Below are 17,617 nucleotides of genomic sequence, written 5' to 3'. Positions count from 1 at the left end.
TATCCTCTTGTTTCTTACATGAAGAGTAGTATAGTTTATATACTCTTTTGCACTTAAGAATAGTTATTTTAAAGTCTGTTTCTGAAAACATAATGTGTGTCTGTTTCATTGTCTATTCTCTCTCCCTCCCTCTCTCAATTTTGTCTTGTCTCATCTCCCTGTATATTTTTCACTAAGGACTGGATCACTGAATATAAAAAATTAGAGAAATAACTAGAAGCCTAGCATGATATTAATTCCTCCAGGGAGGATTTACATTGGCTTCTCTCAGGCATTCAGGAGCAAGAACAATCCAAGTTCACCTTAATCCAGTTTCCAAAACTGAGATGATATAGAGCTGGGCTTCAGTCCCTGCAACGTCAATCCATGGCCAGTGGACCCTTTTTCCTAAGACATAGCCTTCCAGAGTCCCAGTCCAAAACAACGCTTCTTGGCAGGATCTGGACTCCAAGTTTTGTCCTCCAAACCTCAAGGAGCCTCATTTCCCTAGGGATGTGTGGCCCCAAATGCCCTGCTCATCTCCTGGTTGCCTGATTCGCTTGGATCTTGGCCCCATATTTTTTTCTGCCTTGTTAGCTCTTTGATGCCTTCAAACAGGTAGTTTGTAATATTTTGTTTAACTTTTCTATTGTCCTTTTGGGTGAGTATGCTTCAATTCTGCCATTATGAAAGCAGAAGTTCCTTCACTGTTTTTCACATTGAGACTAAAATTTTTATTTTATATGTTGTATTTAGTTATTTTAAATATATATATATATTCTTTTCTCAAATTCTAAATTTCTTTTATGTGTTTAATGAGTGCATGTGTGTGAGTGTGCATACACACTGTCCTATTAGCTAAAATTTTTGTTGATCTAATCTTCCTATTTTCTCTATTAACTGTTCCTCATGGTAGATTGTTTCCTTGTGTATTTTGTAATTTGGGATTGTGAAGTTATTTTCAGGAGGTCCCCTCTGTGCAGCCTGAGTTGAGGTCATGCTATCCTAAAGCAATACTGTGTTTGCTTCTAGGAGGCACCCTGCGATACCGCCATCCTGAGACTAGTGTTTTTTTGGTTTTTTTTTTTTTGCGGTACGCGGGCGTCTCACTGTTGTGGCCTCTCCCATTGCAGAGCACAGGCTCCGGATGCGCAGGCTCAGCGGCCATGGCTCATGGGCCCAGCTGCTTCGCGGTATGTGGGATCCTCCCGGACCAGGGCACAAACCCGCGTCCCCTGCATCGGCAGGCAGACTCTCAACCACTGCGCCACCAGGGAAGCCCCTGAGACTAGTTTTTATATTAATTTTTCCTATGGGTTGAGATTAAATGAATACCAAACCCATGTGAGGCACAGCACTTTGGTTTCAAATTCTCATGCATGACTCTTTACCCCATCCTGAACCTAAGCTGAGACAAATTTCCTTGTCATCTTCCAGTGCTGGGAAGATACTTTATCTGGACCATCATTTCCCAAGGGTCTACCACCTCAAGAGTCCTGGCTTCATGCAGGGTCCTGTTTCCAGTTAACTTTCTGCCTGCAAGGCTCATTTTCTGTTCTTATCTGGATGTTAAAACAACCAGTTATTTAATAAGACCAGCCGTTGCCCCACTTCACCGCTACCACTTGCCCGACAATCGCTGGATTAGCTCACAAGCTTATCACTTGGGTTCTCAGTTTTCCCTTTGTTTTTGGCCCCCAGGAATTTCCTTTATTTTCTTGAAGGCACTGTGGTGCTTTTAAAGTAATGTTTATTATAAATATTTTAGTCTGCATTTCTAGGTACTTTTTTATAATATCTTTTTTTTTACATTTTATTTTATTTTTGGCTGCATTGGGTCTTCCTTGCTGCGCATGGGCTTTCTCTAGTTGCGGTGAGCAGGGGCTACTCTTACTTGTGATGCTTGGGCTTTTCATTGCAGTGGCTTCTCTTGTTGCAGAGCATGGGCTCTAGGCGTGCAGACTCAGTAGTTGTGGCGCACGGGCTCTAGAGCACAGGCTCAGTAGTTGTGGCGCATGGGCTTAGTTGCTCCGTGGCATGTGGGATCTTCCTGGACAAGGGATCGAACCTGTGTCCCTTGCATTGGCAGGTGGATTCTAAACTGCTGCGCCACCAGGGAATAGGTCTTTTTTTTTTAATACTTATTTGGCTGAACCGGGTCTTAGTGGCGGCATGCGGGATCTTTTAGTTGTGGCACGTGGGATCTAGTTCCCTGACCACGGATCGAACTCGGGCCCCCTGCATTGGGAACGCAGGGTCTTAACCACTGGACCACCGGGGAAGTCCCATTTCTAGGTATTTGTAGGGGAAGGCTTTCAGGTTATCTAACCTACTGTTGCTAGAAATAGAAGTTAAACAATTTTTTCCTAATCGTAATCAGCACTATCACGGTGATACAAGAGGACAAGTCTGAATTTTTTTTTTTTTTTTTTTTTGTGAACAGTGAGCAGAACTGCCCTACTATGCAAGTTTTGGACAATAAAGATTCTTCCCCTTCTTCCTTGTCTCCCCAAGAAACATCCAGAGAACATTCTAAAGGCCGATCTGCCTGTGTCCACTTCAGCCCCAGTGAAGGCAGTGATGGAAACAGGCGTCCAGGAGCCTCCTCTGTCGAGAAGTCCAGAGGTGAGACAGTTGGCGAGAAGCAGTGTGACAAGGGGAAAGGCTCCTTGAAGCAGCCCTCCTGTGTCAGGGCGTCTGGGCCTGCTGAGGAAGGAGAGGACCCCAGTTGGGCAGCTGCAAGCCTTCCACAGCAGGACGGCCACTGGAAGCCCAGCCGGCGGCAGGATGCAGCACCCAAGGCCAAATGTGCCTCCCAGAAAAGGCGCAGCCAGGAGCTCAGAGGAGGGAGGCGCTCCCCGGCTGGGTCCAGCCGGCCTGGCAGTGCCAAGGGGGAGGCCGTCCATGCTGGGCAGAGTCCTCTCCACCACCGGATGCCAAGAAACACAGTGACGCAGGACAAGCTCGCAGGAGGGACCCACTCAGATTTGCCATCGAGCACAGAGGTGTTGAGGTCAGGAGTCAGGAAGCTGGGTACATCCGCCCTGTTGGAGGACACTCAGCTATCTAAGGAGACTGATCCAGCACCTGGTCCCCTCTCTGGGCAGAGTGTGAATATTGACCTTCTCCCCGTAGAGCTGCGGCTGCAGATAATCCAGAGAGAAAGAAGCAGGAAAGAGCTGTTTCGCAAAAAGAACAAGGCAGCAGCGGTCATCCAGCGGGCCTGGAGAAGGTAGGAAGATGGGATGCCATAGCATCTTTTTGGCTCTGTGTCTGTCCTAATCCCCCTGATGTGATACCCCCTGTGCTCTGTGATACTTTCTAGTGAATTCCATGTGCTGGCATGACAAGGCCAATTTTATTGAGCCAACCCTTGAGAGTCACACATGGGTATATCTTAGTAATTTATATTGGGTAAGCTGTTTGGAAGGTGTTTTTACCCAGAAAGATAGGAAAGTACCCAGGATAGCCTGGTGCAAATGAAAAACCATGAAGCCTAAGTTTCAGGTGAAGCTCGAAGAGGTTATCTGACCTTGAGCAAATCACTCAGCCTCCCTGACCCTGAGTTTCCTCCTCTGTAAAATGGGATTTAACAATTGCCACACCCGTCCTGTTCACGTGACAGGTTGCTAGAATGAGATGACGTGTGCTTTGTAAATTCTAAAGCACTACACATTTAAGGTATTTTATCTTCCTTCTTTACTACACAGGAATTAGAGACAGTGGATTAAGTGACTGAAATTTATCACAAAAACCTGTGAGAGCCTCAGTCAAGCTCAGAATGTGGGGTAGGAGCTGGGAGTGGTGGAGGAGGCTTACCGGAACCCTGAGGTGAACACCCTCAGGGGGTAATTCTGGGAGGACTGGAAGAGTGCTGTGCTACAAGTTTTCACATATCTCACAGTCTCCTTCACACTGCAGGCCCCAGGAGGGCCTCCATCCAGATTAGGCCTTTCAGTGATGACCACGCCCAGGGGAGGGCCGGACCGTCGGCCCCAGGTGGGGGTCATGTGGTCTCCATCTCCAGAGAGAAGGAGTTTTACGGGGGAACAAAGCAAGCAGATCACTACGAGTGCAGGTGTGCCTCTGTCAGGAGATAAAAGGGCCGAAGAAACCCTGCTGTTGGCAGAGGGAGGGCTGAGCGGCTTGTGAGGTCCAGGGAGAGGCCTCAGGGACTGTCATGCCAAAGCCTCCTAACCCAGAGCCGGGCGACCTGCACGGCCTTCGCTGTAGTGCGTCTTCACATCCGTTCAGGCTCGTGGCTGTTTACAAAGTCGTCTCATGCCTGACCCCTTTGCTCTCCCAACCATCGCCAGGAAGCCGTCACGATAGGGATCAGCGTCCCTGTTTTTCAGACAAGCAATGGTCTCAGGAAAAAAGACCTGTCCTGATGGTCAGACCCAGCACTCGAAGTTCTTTCTGACTTGAGTCCAGGGGCCTTTCCCTTACATTCTCAGTAAAGGTAGTGTCTGCTGTGGTCAAAATAATGGAGGCGGAGGCCGACCTTGCACTCTGCACCTTAGGACAGGCTGGAGGACAGGCTGCCTGGATGGTCTCTCATGCATCAAGGTAATGTTGTTATGGGGGATGTTGTTGTTAGCACTGTTACTAATACTGGTAGTTGAATTCATCAGGCACTTGGGCCGGACACTGTTCTAAGCAGTTTTACGTGTATTAACTCATTTAAAATCCTCAGTCACCCTGTGAGGGATACTGGGATTACTGTTCTTCTCCCCATTCCATGAGTGAGGAAACTGAAGCACAGATAGGTTCATCAACCTCAGGCTCCAGAGCCAGCGCTGGCCTGCAGCTGAGACCGTCGGCCTCTGAAGCCACAGATGGGAAGGGTCCCTGCTCCCCCTCCTTGGGGCGTCCTGCCAGGATGTGCACTGGCTACCATCCCAGAGGAACTTTTTGTGAAGTATTTCAGCTGACACCTGGGGTCCAAACAAGCCCACAAGGTTTGCCACGTCAGGCCCCACAGCTGCTCCCCAGCTGCAGTGCCTCCCCATCACACTGTCCTTTGACTCCTTTGAAGAGTCAGCAGCTGACAGGTCCTGTCAGTAAGTGTCCATAGCAGCAAATGAGCCTTCAGTCATTCCCCCCAAGAACAGTGGACTCATAGTCTGTGCACCTATCTGGGGAGGCAATTACACAGGCCCCCTCTGGCTGCACCACTGTGCAATTCCGAGTCCCGGGACATCGACTCCCAAAGGGTTTCTGGGAAGCTGCACACCGTGGCAAGTCCTGTGTCTGGTGACAGTAAAAATCCTTTTATTGATTCCGCTGTGGCCATATATGTCTTCCATTTGAAGCACAGGAGCCCTAAGTGCTGTCCGGGGACAGTGTGTGGTGTCCGACAGCAAACCTCAGGGGCACCGAGGGCTGGAGTTGGGAACGGGGCTTGGCACACGACCTCCCATAAATGCAGGCCGCCATCACAGGAGACGTGCCCGGGGGCGGCGGGGAGGCAGGCTGACTGGAAAACGCACAGGATGGGGTGAGCAGATTGAACCTGGGGCCCAGAGAAAATGAAGCTTTGTCTAAGTGTCTGAGTTTTATTACCAGTCAAGACTTGACTATTTTAAAGGTTGAAACTGGATACTGGACAAGCTAGGCTGGGCTGGAAAGTTGCTGTGGTGAAGAGGAGTTGCTGTGTAAGGCTGTTCCCATCGGGTCCTCCAGCATGTTCTGAGGTGAATAAACAAGGTTAGGCTAGACCATAACAAGCGCCCTGCGCCCCGGGCTGAAAGGGATGATTGGGTGTGCTCGGATTCTCAGCAAACCAGGCGCGCATGTTCTCCCTGAGAAGGGGAGAACAGAGGCTGTGACTGACCACTAGGACCACGAGACACAGCCTCGGTCTCCATACCAGAGTCGATGAGGTGGCAGCTGTGCCCCCCTGAAAGCCGGAGCTGTTAGAGCTTCAGCCAACACCCAGGCTTCCTGACAAGTCCTCTGCCCACAGAGCGGGGGTGTGGAAGAACTGACTGCAGAGCGGTATTGTCCTGTTAACTCTCGCTTCTCTCTACACTTGGCTTTTTGGAAATGTGGTACATGTTCTAGTAAAGGGGTGCCACGGTTTGTCACGCTCCAGGAAAAGAAAGGAAGAAGGATGTAGTTCGACTGAAATCAGCCTTTAGGGCAGGAGGGAGGGGCTGCCCCAAGCACTGCAAGGAGCTTCGAGCATTTGGGAAGAAGCTTATGTCCCGGTTGGTGTATTGTAACATCAGGCACAGGGCCTGCTGCCCTCTGCACCCTGTAGGCTCACCAGTAGTTAATCAGCCATGGATCCTGAACACTGGTGCAGCTTTCCTTAGGAGGCTCCGAAACATCTGTGCTCAATAAGAGGTTTGGGAGTGCACATGGGATAAACACCATGCGAAAAGCACTAGAGGTAAATATAGCATCATCCTGGTGCCCCTCCCCTCTCTCCCGCCCCAGGCTCTGCCCTCCAACACACTGATCTTAGTAAAATTCAGCTCTTACATTTGTCACTATTCTTAAAACCCCCTGATCATCCCCACCAAGTCCTCAGCAGTATTTGGCTGTTGGACCAGACAGCACTGATTTGGAATGTTGGCCTCTCCTAGCTCTAGCTGTTCGCTTTTCCCCCCGATTTTTCTTGTGATAGAATTGACACATGGCGCTGTGTAAGTTTAAGGTGACAGCATGGATTTACATATACTGTGAAATGATTACCACAATAAGTGTAGTTAACATCCGTCATCTCACACAGATAAAAAGGATTTTCTTCCTTGTGATGCGAACTCTTAAGATTTACTCTTTAACAGCTTTCATATATACCATAAAGCAGTGTTAGCTACAGTCATCGTGCTGTACGTTACATCCCCGGTACTTATTTGTCTTACAACTGGAAATTTGCACCTTTTGATCACTTTCATCCAATTCCCCTCCTCTAATAACCACAAATCTGATTTCCTTTTCTATGAGTTTGGGTTTTTTTGTTTTTGTTTTTGAAGATTTCACGTGTAAGTGAAATAATACAGTAGTTGTCTTTCTCTGATTTATTTCACTTAGCATAATGCCCTCAAGGTCCATCCATGTTGTTGCAAATGGCAGGATTTCCTTCTTATTTTAGGCTGAATAATATTCTACTGTGTGTATATATAATATATATAATAATCTAATGTGTGTGTGTATATATATATATATATATATATATTCCACAACTTCTTTATTTGTTCATCCATCAGTGGACACTTAGGTTGTTTCCATGTTCTGGCTATTGTAAATACTACTACTATGAACATAGGGGTGCAGATGTCTCTTCATTTCCTTCAGATATACACCCTGTAGTGGGATTGCTGGATCATATGGTAGCTCTATTTTTAATTTTTTGAGGAACCTCCATAGTGGCTGCACCAATTTACATTCTCACTAACAGTGCAGGAGGGTCCCGTTTTCTCCACATTCTCACCAGCACTTTTCTCTTGTCTTTTTGATGACAACTGTTCTAATGGATGTGATATCTCATTGTGGGTTTTTTTATAGATTTATTTTTATTTTTGGCTGCGTTGGGTCTTCATGCTGCACGGAGGCTTTCTCTAGTTGCAGTGAGCAGGGGCTACTCTTTGTTGTGGTGCGCGGGCTTCTCAGTGCTGTGGCTTCTCTTGTGGAACCCGGGCTCTAGGCACACGGGCTTCAGAAGCTGTGGTGTGCGTGCTCAGCAGTTGTGGCGCACAGGCTTAGTTGCTCCACAGCATGTGGGATTTTCCTGGACCAGGGATCAAACCTGTGTCCCCTGCATTGGCAAGCAGATTCTTAACCACTGCGCCACCAGGGAAGTCCCTCTCACTGTGATTTTGATTTGCATTTCCTTGACGATTAGTGATGTTGAACACCTTTTTATATACCTGTTGGCCATCTTTATATCTTGGGAAAATTTCTATTCAGGTTCCTTGCACATTGGATTATTATTATTATTATTATTTGCTATCTAGTTGTATGACTTCTTTATATACTTTGGATATTAACCTCTTATCATATACATGGTTTGCAAATTTTTTTTTTGTATTTGTAGGTTGCCTTTTTTATTCTGTTGATCATTTCTTTTGCTGTGCAGAAGCTTTTTAGTTTGATGTAGTCCCACTTATTTTTTATTTTGTTGCTTATGCTTTAAGTGTTGTATCTAGGAAATCACTGCAAAGACCCACGTTACGGAACTTTTTCCTGTGTTTTCTTCGAGGAGTTTTGTGGTTTCTGGTCTTTTATTTAAGTCTTTAATCCACTTTGAGTTAATTTCTGTGAGTGGTGTAAAATAGGGTTCTAGTTTCATCCTTTCACATGTGAATATTTAATTTTTCCAGTACCATTTACTGAAGAGACTGTCTTTTCTCCATTGAGTATTCTTGGCTCCCTTGTCAAATATTAGTTGACTATTTATATATGGGTTTATTTCTGGGCTCTAAATTCTGTCCTGTTGGTCTATGTGTCTATTTTTATTCCATTTATACTGTTTTGATTACTATAGGTTTATAGTGTAGCTTGAAATCAGGAAGTGTGATGCTTTATTCTTTCTCAGGATTGCTTTGGCTATTCAAGGTCTTTTGTGTTTCTATATAAATTTTGGTATTATTCTACTTCTGTTTTTTTTCCCATATTTATTATTTATTTATTTGGCTGTGCCACGTCTTGGTTGCGGCGTGCAGGATCTTTAGTTGCGGCATGAGGTATCTTTTAGTTGCGGAATGCAAACTCTTAGTTGCGGCATGTGGGATCTAGTTCCCTGATCAGGGATCAAACCCGGGCCTCCTGCATTAGGAGCGTGGAGTCTTAAGCACTGGAACACCAGGGAAGTCCCTCTAATTCTGTTTGTTTTTTTAAAAGCCATTGGAATCTTGATAGGGATTGAATCTATAAATGGCTTTGGGTAGCATAGATATTTTAACAATATTAATTCTTCCAATCCATGAACACGGAATACCCTTCCATTTATTTGCATTTTCTTTTTTTTTTTTTTTTTTTTGCGGTACGCGGGCCTCCCACTGTTGTGGCCTCTCCTGTTGTGGAGCACAGGCTCCAGACGCGCAGGCTCAGCGACCATGGCTCACGGGCCTAACCGCTCCGCAGCATGTGGGATCTTCCCGGACCGAGGCACGAACCCGTGTCCCCTGCATTGGCAGGCAGACTCTCAACCGCTGCACCACCAGGGAAGCCCTATTTGTATTTTCTTCAGTTTCTTTCATCAATGTCTTGTAGTTTTCAGGGTAGAGATTTTTTCACCTCCTTGGTTAAACTTACTCCTAAGTATTTTATTGTTTTTGATGCTACTGTAAATGGAATTCTTTTATTTATTTTTCACATCACTCTTAATGTATAGAAACACTACTGATTTTGTATATTAATTTTGTATCCTGCACCTGTACTGAAGTTGTTGATTAGATCTAACAGTTTTGTGAAGTATTTAGGATTTTCTATATATAAAATCATGTCATCTGCAAATGAAGACAATTTTAATTCTTCGTTTCCCATTCTGATTCCTTTTTTGTTTTTCTTGCTTGATTGCTCTGGCTAGGACTCGTAGTATTTTGTTGAAAAGGAGTGGTGAGTGTAGGCACCCTTGCCTTATTCCTGATCTTAGAGGAAACACTTTCAACCTTACCCCATTGAGTATGATGTTAGCTGTGGGCTTGTCATATATGCCTTTTATTATGTTGAGGTATGTTCCTTCTATACTGAATTTGTTAAGGGTTTTTATCATGAACACATGTTGGATTTTGTCAAATGCTTTTTCTGTGTCTTTTGAGATGATCATATGATTTCTTTCATTCTATTAATATGATATATCACATCGATTTATGTGCGTATGTTGAACCATCCTTGCATTCCAGGAATAAATCCTGCTTGACCATGGGGAATGATCCTTTTAATTTGCTGCTGAATTTGGTTTGCTAGTATTTTATTGAGAAATTTTGCATCTGTATTCATCAGGGATATTGGCCTATACTTTTCCTGTAGTGGAATTTTTTTCTAGCTTTGGTGTCAGGGTAATGTAGTCTCATGAAGTGAGTTTGGGATTGTTCCCTCCTCTTCAAATTTTTTGAAGAATTTGAAGGATTGACATTCTTCCTTGAATGTTTAGTAAAATTCATCAGTGAAGCCATCTGGTCCTGGACTTTTCTTCATTAGGAGATTTTTGATTACAAATTCAATCTTCTTACTCTTTATTGGTCTGTTCAGATATTTTATTTCTTCCTGATTCAGTCATGGTAGGTTGGTTGTTTCTAAGAATTTCTCCATTTCTTTTAGGTTGTCTAGTTTGTTGGTATATAGTTGTTTACAGTAGCCTCTTATGATCCTTTGTATTTCTGTGGTATCAGTTGCAGTGTTTCCTTTTCCATTATGATTTTGTTGCTTTGAATCCTTTTTTTCCCTTCTTGGTTTGTATAGCTAATTGCCAATTTGGTTTACCTTTTCAAAGAACCAACTTAGGGCTTCCCTGGTGGTGCAGTGGTTGAGAGTCTGCCTGCCGATGCAGGGGACACGGGTTCGTGCCCCAGTCCGGGAAGATCCCACATGCCGCAGGGCGGCTGGGCCTGTGAGCCATGGCCGCTGAGCCTGCGCGTCTGGAGCCTGTGCTCCGCAACGGGAGAGGCCACAACAGTGAGAGGCCCGTGTACCGCAAAAAAAAAAAAAAAAGAACCAACTTAGCTTTTTAAATCCTTTCTATTGTTTTCCTGTTCTCTATGTCATTTATTTCTGCTCTAATCTTTATTATTTCCTTCCTTCTAACTCTGGGCTCAGTTTGTTCTTGTTCTAGTTCCTTAAGGCATACAGTTAGACTGTTTATTTGAGATCTTTCTTATTTCTTAATGTAGGCATTTATTGCTATGAACTTCCCTCTTAAAATTACATTTGTTGCATCTCATAAGTTTTAGTATGTAGAGTTTCTATTTGCAATTTGTCTCAAGATACCTTTTAAGTTTCCCTTTCAGTTTCTTCTTTGATCCACTGGTTGTTCAGGAGAGTGTTTAATTTCCATGTATTTATGAGTCTTCCAATTTCCCTCCTATTATTGATTTCTAATTTCATACCATTATGATCAGAGAAGATATTTGGTATGATTTCAATCTTCTTGAATTTGCTGAGACTTGTTTTGTGGCCTAACACATGATTTATCCTAGAAAATGTTCCATGTGCGCTTGAAGAATGTTTTTTCTGATTGTTGGATAACTATTCTCTATATGTCTGTTATGTCCATTTGGTCTATAGTGTTCAAATCCAGTTTCCTCTTTGACCCTTTGAGTGATTTATCCATTGCTGAGTGTAGGGTATTAAAGTCCCTAGCTATTACTGTTTATTTCTTCTGTTAGCTTTGGTAGTTTTGCTTTGTATATTTAGGTGCTCTGATGTTGGGTGCATAAATATTTACAATTGTTATATCTTCCGGATGGATTGACCCCCTTATCATTATGTAATGACCTTCTTTGTTTCTTTATAACATTTTTTTTTTTTAATGCGGTACGCGGGCCTCTCACTGTTGTGGCCTCTCCCGTTGCGGAGCACAGGCTCCGGACGCGCAGGCTCAGCAGCCATGGCTCATGGGCCCAGCTGCTCCACGGCATGTGGGATCTTCCCGGACCGGGGCACGAACCCGTGTCCCCTGCATCGGCAGGCGGACTCTCAACCACTGCGCCACCAGGGAAGCCCTCTTTATAACATTTTTAAAGTCTGTTTTGTCTGATATAATTATAGTTACCCCTGCTTTTTTTGTTTTTGGGTGTGTTTTTTGGTTACCATTTGCTTGAAATATCCTCATTTCTTCACTGTGTGTGTGGGTGTTTAAAGCTAAAATGAGTCTCTTGAATATAATGTATCATTGGATCTTGTTTTTTGTTTTTTTTAAATCCATTCAGCCATTCTGTCTTGATTGGAGGAATTAATCCATTTATGTTTAAAGTAATTATTGGTAGGTAAGGACTTACTATTGCAATTTGTTAATTGTCTTCTGGCTGTTCTGTTGATCCATTGTTTCTCATTTCTTATCCTGCTATCTTTTCTGTGTGTTTTGATGCCTTTTGGTATCAGTCTGCTTTGACTTCTTTATCATGTTCTTTGGTGTAATTAGTACAGGTTTTTCCCTTGTGGTTACCATGAAGCTTACATAAAGTATCTTAAAATATCTTAAAATAACACCCTATTTTAAACTGTTAACTTATCTTCAATAGCACTGCTAAATATTATACTTCTCCCTCTTCACATTTTAGATTATTTATGTTACAGTTTACATAAATATTTCTTATATTGCATATCCAATAAAACTTACTGTTGTTATGGTTATTTTTACTACCTTTTTTTTTACTTTTAAACTAGAGTTGTATGTTAATTATGCACCACCATTACCATATTACAGAATCTAACTTTGACTATATGTTTACTATTACCTGTGAGTTTTACACTGCCTTAAGATGATTAATGTCCTTTTACTTTACTCCCTTTAGCATTTTTTGTAAGGCAGGTGTGGTGGTGATGAACTCCCTCAGCTCTTATTTGGGAAAGTATTTATCTCTCCTTAATTTCTGAAAGATAACTTTGTTGGGTATAGTATTCTCGGTTGATAGTCTTTTTCTTTCAATGTTTTGTTTTGTTTTGTTTTTGCAGTACGCGGGCCTCTCACTTTTGTAGCCTCTCCCGTTGTGGAGCACAGGCTCCGGACGCACAGGCTCAGTGGCCATGGCTCATGGGCCCAGCCGCTCTGCAGCATGTGGGATCTTCCCAGACCGGGGCACGAACCCACGTCCCCTGCATTGGCGGGCGGACTCTCAACCACTGCGCCACCAGGGAAGCCCTCTTTCAATGTTTTGAACCTGTCATCCCATTCTTTCCTGAAAAGTTCCTGACAAGAAATCTGTTTATAGTCTTATGGGAGTTCACTTGTATGTAACTTCTCTATTTTCTGTTTGCAAAATTATTTTTGTCTTTGACTTTTAATAATTATAATGTGTCTCAGTGTAGCCCTACTCTGGTTCAACCTATTTGAGGTCCTTTGAGCCTCATGGGTCTGGATGTCTATTTCTCTTCTCAGGTTTGGGACGTTTGCAGCCATTATTGCTTTAAATATACTTTCTGTCCCTTTCTCTTCTCCTTCTGGAATTCCCATAATGCAGATACTGTTTCTTTTGTGTCCCATACGTCTCCCATAGGCTTTTTTCACTTCTTTTTTTCTTATTGCCTTCTCTGACTGGATAATTTCAAATGTCCTGTCTTCTAGGTCACTGATTCTTTCTTCTGCATGGTTAAGTGTGCCTTTGAAGCTATTGATTTCTTCAGTTCAGGCATTTTATTTTTCAGCTCCAGGATTTGGCTTTTTTTTTTTTGATAGTTTTTATTTTTTAGAACTTTTTCTCATTTTGTTTATGCATTGTTTGTCTAATTTTGTTTAGTGAACTATAAGATCACACAGACAACTAAACTTGTTTAAGAGAATTCTGAATTCTTTGTCTGACAGTTCACAGATCTCCATTTCTGTAAGGTCAGTTTTCAGAGCTTTTTAAAGTTTCCTTTGGTGTCATGTTTACCTGTTTCGTTTTTTCATTTTTTTGTATCCTTGATTCCTTATGTTGGCATCTGTGCATTTGAATAAGCAGGCTCCTCTTCCAGGTTTGCTTTGGCAGAGAGCAAACTGAACTCTTCAACAGTCAGCTCAGTTTGGGTTTCTGGATGTGTCTGCTGGTAATGTATTTGAGCAGGTGGGGCTTGCTGTCTCTTTGGGGGCAGGGCCACTGCCCAAACCCTGAGGTTGTGGAGCAGGGGGTGGGAGGAGGAGGGTGCTGCCACTGCTGGCTGCGAACAGTTGGACAGGACTGTTGGTTTGGTTCCCTCCTCAAGTGAGGCTACAGGATGGGCTCCGCAGTTGCCCGGGCTCTCTGATCAGGCTTACTTAGACAGCCAGGACTGGGCACTACACTCAGCAGTAGGCAGGGGTATGATTTAGTTTCCTTGCTCTGGTGGGACAGTAGGACAGGCCCAGGGCCTGCACAGCTCATTGTTCAGGGACCCAAACTGGGTAAAAGACTGTGCACTGAATTCCCTGGCCAGACACAGCCACTAGCTCTATTCTGGGGTGGAGTGGGGGAGCCACGGGCTGTGCTCTCTTCAAGTGCTACGTTAAGAAAGGTTGATGGGTGGGCTACAAAGCTTCTTGTGTGCTCTGGTGAGCTTCCCTGGTTGGACAGGCTGAAGGCTGTATTCAGCAATGGCTGGGGCTATGAATTACTTTTCCTGCCCAGGCAGAGTGGGGGCAACTGGTTCCAAAGGTGGCGAGCCTCTTTGTGGTCTTGATTCAAACTGGCCTGCTCCCCGAGTTTCCTGGCTGAACAGTGCTATTGGCTTTATTCTGTGGATGATCGGCTCTGCCTACCGTACACCCTTCCTGAGCACTGCTGGACGGGCTACGCAGCTTCCAGGTGGTCTGGCCAGCCTTCCTGATCAGGTAGGGGCCAGGTAGGAGGTACACTCAGCCATGGGCTGGGCTATGACTCAACTCCCCTGACACAGCTTCCACAATGTAGCCCAGCCTCCCAGCCTCCTTCCCTTACCCAATACATAATGCTTCACACACATCTCACTTTAACATTCCTGCACAAATGCATCTACCTCTGCTCATGCCAGTTCTGCTACTTAAAATGCCCTTCCCTGCCTAGCAAGCTCCTACTCATCCCTTAAAACCCAGCACAAATATCAGCCATCTAGCTCTTTGCTCTCACATAGTACTTCTCGTACTGCATTTGTTTACACATTGGCCTATCCCACTTTGAGGGCAAGGACCCATCTGATTGATTCCTAGTTTAGGAAGTACTGATGGACAAAGACAGAATTCAACATTCAACATACTGCCAGTGAAATTAGGAACGGGAGCTTGACTGAATCTCCCAAGAGTTCAGCAACTACTCTTCCTATAGCTTCTAGGAACTTTAAGGAACATTGGTTTTCTCAATATTGTGATCTTAAAGTCTCTCCCCTCCTCTGACCCCACCAGCTACCAGCTCAGGAAGCACCTGTCCCACCTTCTGCACATAAAGCAGCTTGGAACCAGAGATATGGACAGATGGAACCGAGAGTACATGGCTTTGATCCTCCAGGTCTGGAGGAAGGAACTGGAACTGAAACCCCCAAAGGCCATGGCAGTAAGCAGGACCACCAAGAGTCCACCCAAGGGCAGCTCAGGCACCAAGCCCACCAGGCACTCAGTGCTCAAGCAGATCTACGGTAACTGTCCTTCTGGGTACTTTGTAGTTTACAACAAGCACCCCCAGAGTGTGTCACATCAGAATTTGAAAACAGGATTTAGTTACATTGGGCAAACCTCCATTCAGGTAGGAACTTTAGTAAACTTCCAGGCACCAACAGAATTCTCATCATAATTAGTGCCTCCCTTCCAGCAATTCTGGGTCAGAATTGGTTTCATGAGGTATTCTGGTATCTCACCCGAGAAAGCCTTACAGCCAAGAGATTGTCTGCTGGGCTTCATGACTGAAAGCCTCACCACAGCAACCGCTCTAGGCTGCTGCCTGTTTTTCCTAAAATTCTCCATTTAGAGGACTCCAGGCCCAGGCAGACCCTGCCTGCCTCACACTGACTTCCCTACGCTTAGATAGTACAGAGTTGCCTGTCTGTGGGAATACCCCAGATCCAAGCCCTACAGTACATACTTGTTTAGCAGATGAACTGCTGCATACTGAAACACTTTCAGCTCTGCAAAGTGCCCATCCAAATAAACTCAGAGAACAGGACTGGCTAGCTCCCCAGTGGAAAAAAAGTTAAGTCAGGGCACCCTTACAAACAGATCTGCGGCCCTGGCAGCAAAATCTGCAGACTTGACCCGGACAGGCCTATGTAGTTTTTCCACACCATGCCTAATCTATCTTGGCAGACACCTGCAAGCTCAAGCCTTCACCTCAGTAAAGAATTCAGAACTTGGTCAGGCCACAGTTGTCACTGGTCAGAAATAGATGATCATTGTTGGTTGATTTCAGGTTCTCAAGAAGGAAAAGTACATCAGCCCACAAGATCTTCAAAAGCCCATTCTGTGCTGGGTCTCAACTCAGGTAAGGCAGCCACTGCATGGGCAAAGCAGAGTGGGGAGACCATGTGGGGAAACAGTTCCCTTTTTTGTTTCATCCCCAAAGGTGGAAGACATTAGAACAGACTGCCAGGGGTTCCAAGAGTCATTTGATTTCAGGATTACATGTGTTCTTCATCCCCCTTTCATGGAATTACCACTATAATAAACATCTCTTCTCCATAAGAGGCAAGTTATTTTTGCAAGCGAAAGCGTAATAACATTACCTCCAGCAGAAGCAACAGGTGGCACCTATTACTCATCACTTTTACATACTTGTTCACATACAGGAGGGGGAAACACAAATACTGTCATTCTTCAAAGTAATACCTTGGGAGTTCTTGCTCTGTTTTGGTTTCACATTAAGATCCTCCAGCTCCTTCCCAAAGATGGGAAGGAGTCCCTTGACCATAGATTCTGACTTTTGCCTTTTAGGGCCCCCTAAGGAGGCATTTAATATTTTAATATTTAATAGCATGTCCAGCTCAGGCTCAACTGTGCACACTTCCACTCATACAGGAGCAGCTCAGGAACTTTCTTTTTAGCCACAAGACAAGACTGTTTTACTCAGGGCCCCTTCATTCATGCCAGAATTAAATTTGGGTGATAAGTTCAGTGCTGTCAGCAGTTAATGCCAGGTCCAGTGTTTCTCATGGGTGGCTATGGCAACACACTCCCCCCAGTCCCTGATCCACAGTCATCCTGCAGGAACAGAGCACAGCTGGGAAGGTGAACAATGACTGTCAGCGTGAACTTTAACATTCATTTATTTTTGATGGGGGGAAAACCAAGAGGTGGGGGGACAGTAATTACTGCCAAAGCTTTAATAAGAGTTGGGCAACTCATGTAATATAGACAGGCTAATCAGGGGCAATTAGAGACTTTCAAAGGAATCAGGCCCATGGTTCTAGGTTTAAAACAAACAAAACAAACCTCTAGTTACACTTGAGTGAATTAAAGAATAGTTTCAAAAACACATTGTCAGATAAAACTACTTAAGTAGTAGCATTTAGATAATCAGATATTAAAATGAGATAATCAGAGCATTTTTTACTTTGTCTCAAAAGTCCAGGACTATCAAATCTTTAAAAATGAAGGTGATTAGTGGCATAAAGGCTTTTAGTTAAAGGACTCACAGTTAAAGGACAGAATAAATAAAAGAAATAATGGTTTCTTAGGACGTCATATAAACTATCAGCTTGTTTGTCCTACACTGGCTTGAAAACAGATGAGGACCAAAGAGAATCTTTTCCTAAACCTAAGCTTGGGGGACAAAGGTTTTATGAGGCCCCCCTACCCACATTAACCATTAACCTGTGAATAAGGCTGATGGTCACCAGAGCTCCTAGCTAGTTAGCTGCAGCCTGTGTTTTATACAGAATACAGTCTATAAATTTCCATGAAATGGGCATGACTTGGACATACATGTAAGTAGGTTTCTGCAATGCAGAATCACAGATGGCAAATGGAACCAAGAAGGACAAACCACTCATTTTAGTCTTTACCGTGAATAGAAATTTTTGCTTTGAGAATTCCATGAGGTTAAGGATCTTT

General features: G+C 44.2%; 1 protein-coding gene across 3 annotated transcripts in view; it reads left to right on the top strand.

Annotated features, from left to right (window-relative positions):
- Positions 1–17,617, top strand: part of INVS (inversin) — a 143,597-nt gene that overhangs the window by 122,814 nt on the left and 3,166 nt on the right. Inside the window, exons 14-17 of one of the 3 annotated variants that reach the window (XM_060014430.1) lie at positions 2,494–2,604; positions 3,115–3,211; positions 14,981–15,210; positions 15,978–16,049. In XM_060014430.1, the coding sequence (XP_059870413.1) occupies positions 2,494–2,604; positions 3,115–3,211; positions 14,981–15,210; positions 15,978–16,049 (510 nt within the window). Of the gene's footprint in view, positions 1–2,493; positions 3,212–5,569; positions 5,842–14,980; positions 15,211–15,977; positions 16,050–17,617 lie in introns of those variants that run through there. The other 2 variants (XM_060014428.1, XM_060014429.2) reach the window with 2 other exon arrangements.

The sequence above is a fragment of the Delphinus delphis genome, chromosome 6, assembly GCF_949987515.2.
Source record: "Delphinus delphis chromosome 6, mDelDel1.2, whole genome shotgun sequence".
NCBI lineage: Eukaryota > Metazoa > Chordata > Mammalia > Artiodactyla > Delphinidae > Delphinus > Delphinus delphis.
The sequence above is the reverse complement of the archived record's forward strand: the minus strand, read 5'-3'. Positions and strand labels throughout refer to the sequence as shown.